The following is a 578-nucleotide window of genomic DNA, read 5'->3' on the forward strand; positions in this document are numbered from 1 at the left end:
GGTTGCGTGAATAATTCTTACTCCGTTTCATCTAGCTCCGGCTCCGGTGGGCCGGAGCAAAAAAATATGCTGCTACTATCTTCCAGCATTCGGTAATAACAGTACCTGAAACTCCTCCAGAAAGTAATCTTTTAGTCCTCGCCCACCCTCCAGGGTACTTTCAATCAACAATAATTCATCTCTAAAATAATAATCATGACAATGACAATGCCAATGACAATGAAAATGACAATGACAAAAACAAACAAAAAAAATAACAATAACAATAACAACAACAATAACAACAACAATAATAATAATAATAATAAAATAACCTGGTTAGCTTGACATTAATACTCAGGGTTTTATTCTCATCTTCTTTATTCATCGTCTGTTTATACTGAATTCTAAAAAATAAAAACAGGCATAAAAAATCTGTCAAATTGTAAAAAAAAGTTGGTTGATACAAATTACAATATTCAGACTAAAGAAAGTATGCGAGTATTAAACTGAAAAGAATAAGACTATTCCTTATATTTTATAAAAAAAACGAAAGCGAAAAACTTAAAGTATAAAAGTAACAATTTCAACCCCCCCCC

The 578-nt window shown here is 31.3% G+C and overlaps 1 protein-coding gene across 1 annotated transcript; it reads right to left on the bottom strand.

Moving 5' to 3' along the window:
* Nucleotides 1-105: 105 nt before the first annotated feature.
* On the bottom strand, nt 106-386 carry LOC111710607 (two pore calcium channel protein 1; the record flags this gene model as incomplete). The annotated part of the gene is given in 2 exon segments (XM_023484718.1): nt 106-181; nt 315-386. Coding segments are annotated over 2 exon segments (148 nt in total), but the record flags the coding sequence as incomplete, so codon positions are not given.
* Nucleotides 387-578: the final 192 nt, after the last annotated feature.

This window comes from Eurytemora carolleeae, unplaced genomic scaffold, assembly GCF_000591075.1.
Source record: "Eurytemora carolleeae unplaced genomic scaffold, Eaff_2.0 scaffold1079, whole genome shotgun sequence".
Taxonomy (NCBI): domain Eukaryota; kingdom Metazoa; phylum Arthropoda; class Copepoda; order Calanoida; family Temoridae; genus Eurytemora; species Eurytemora carolleeae.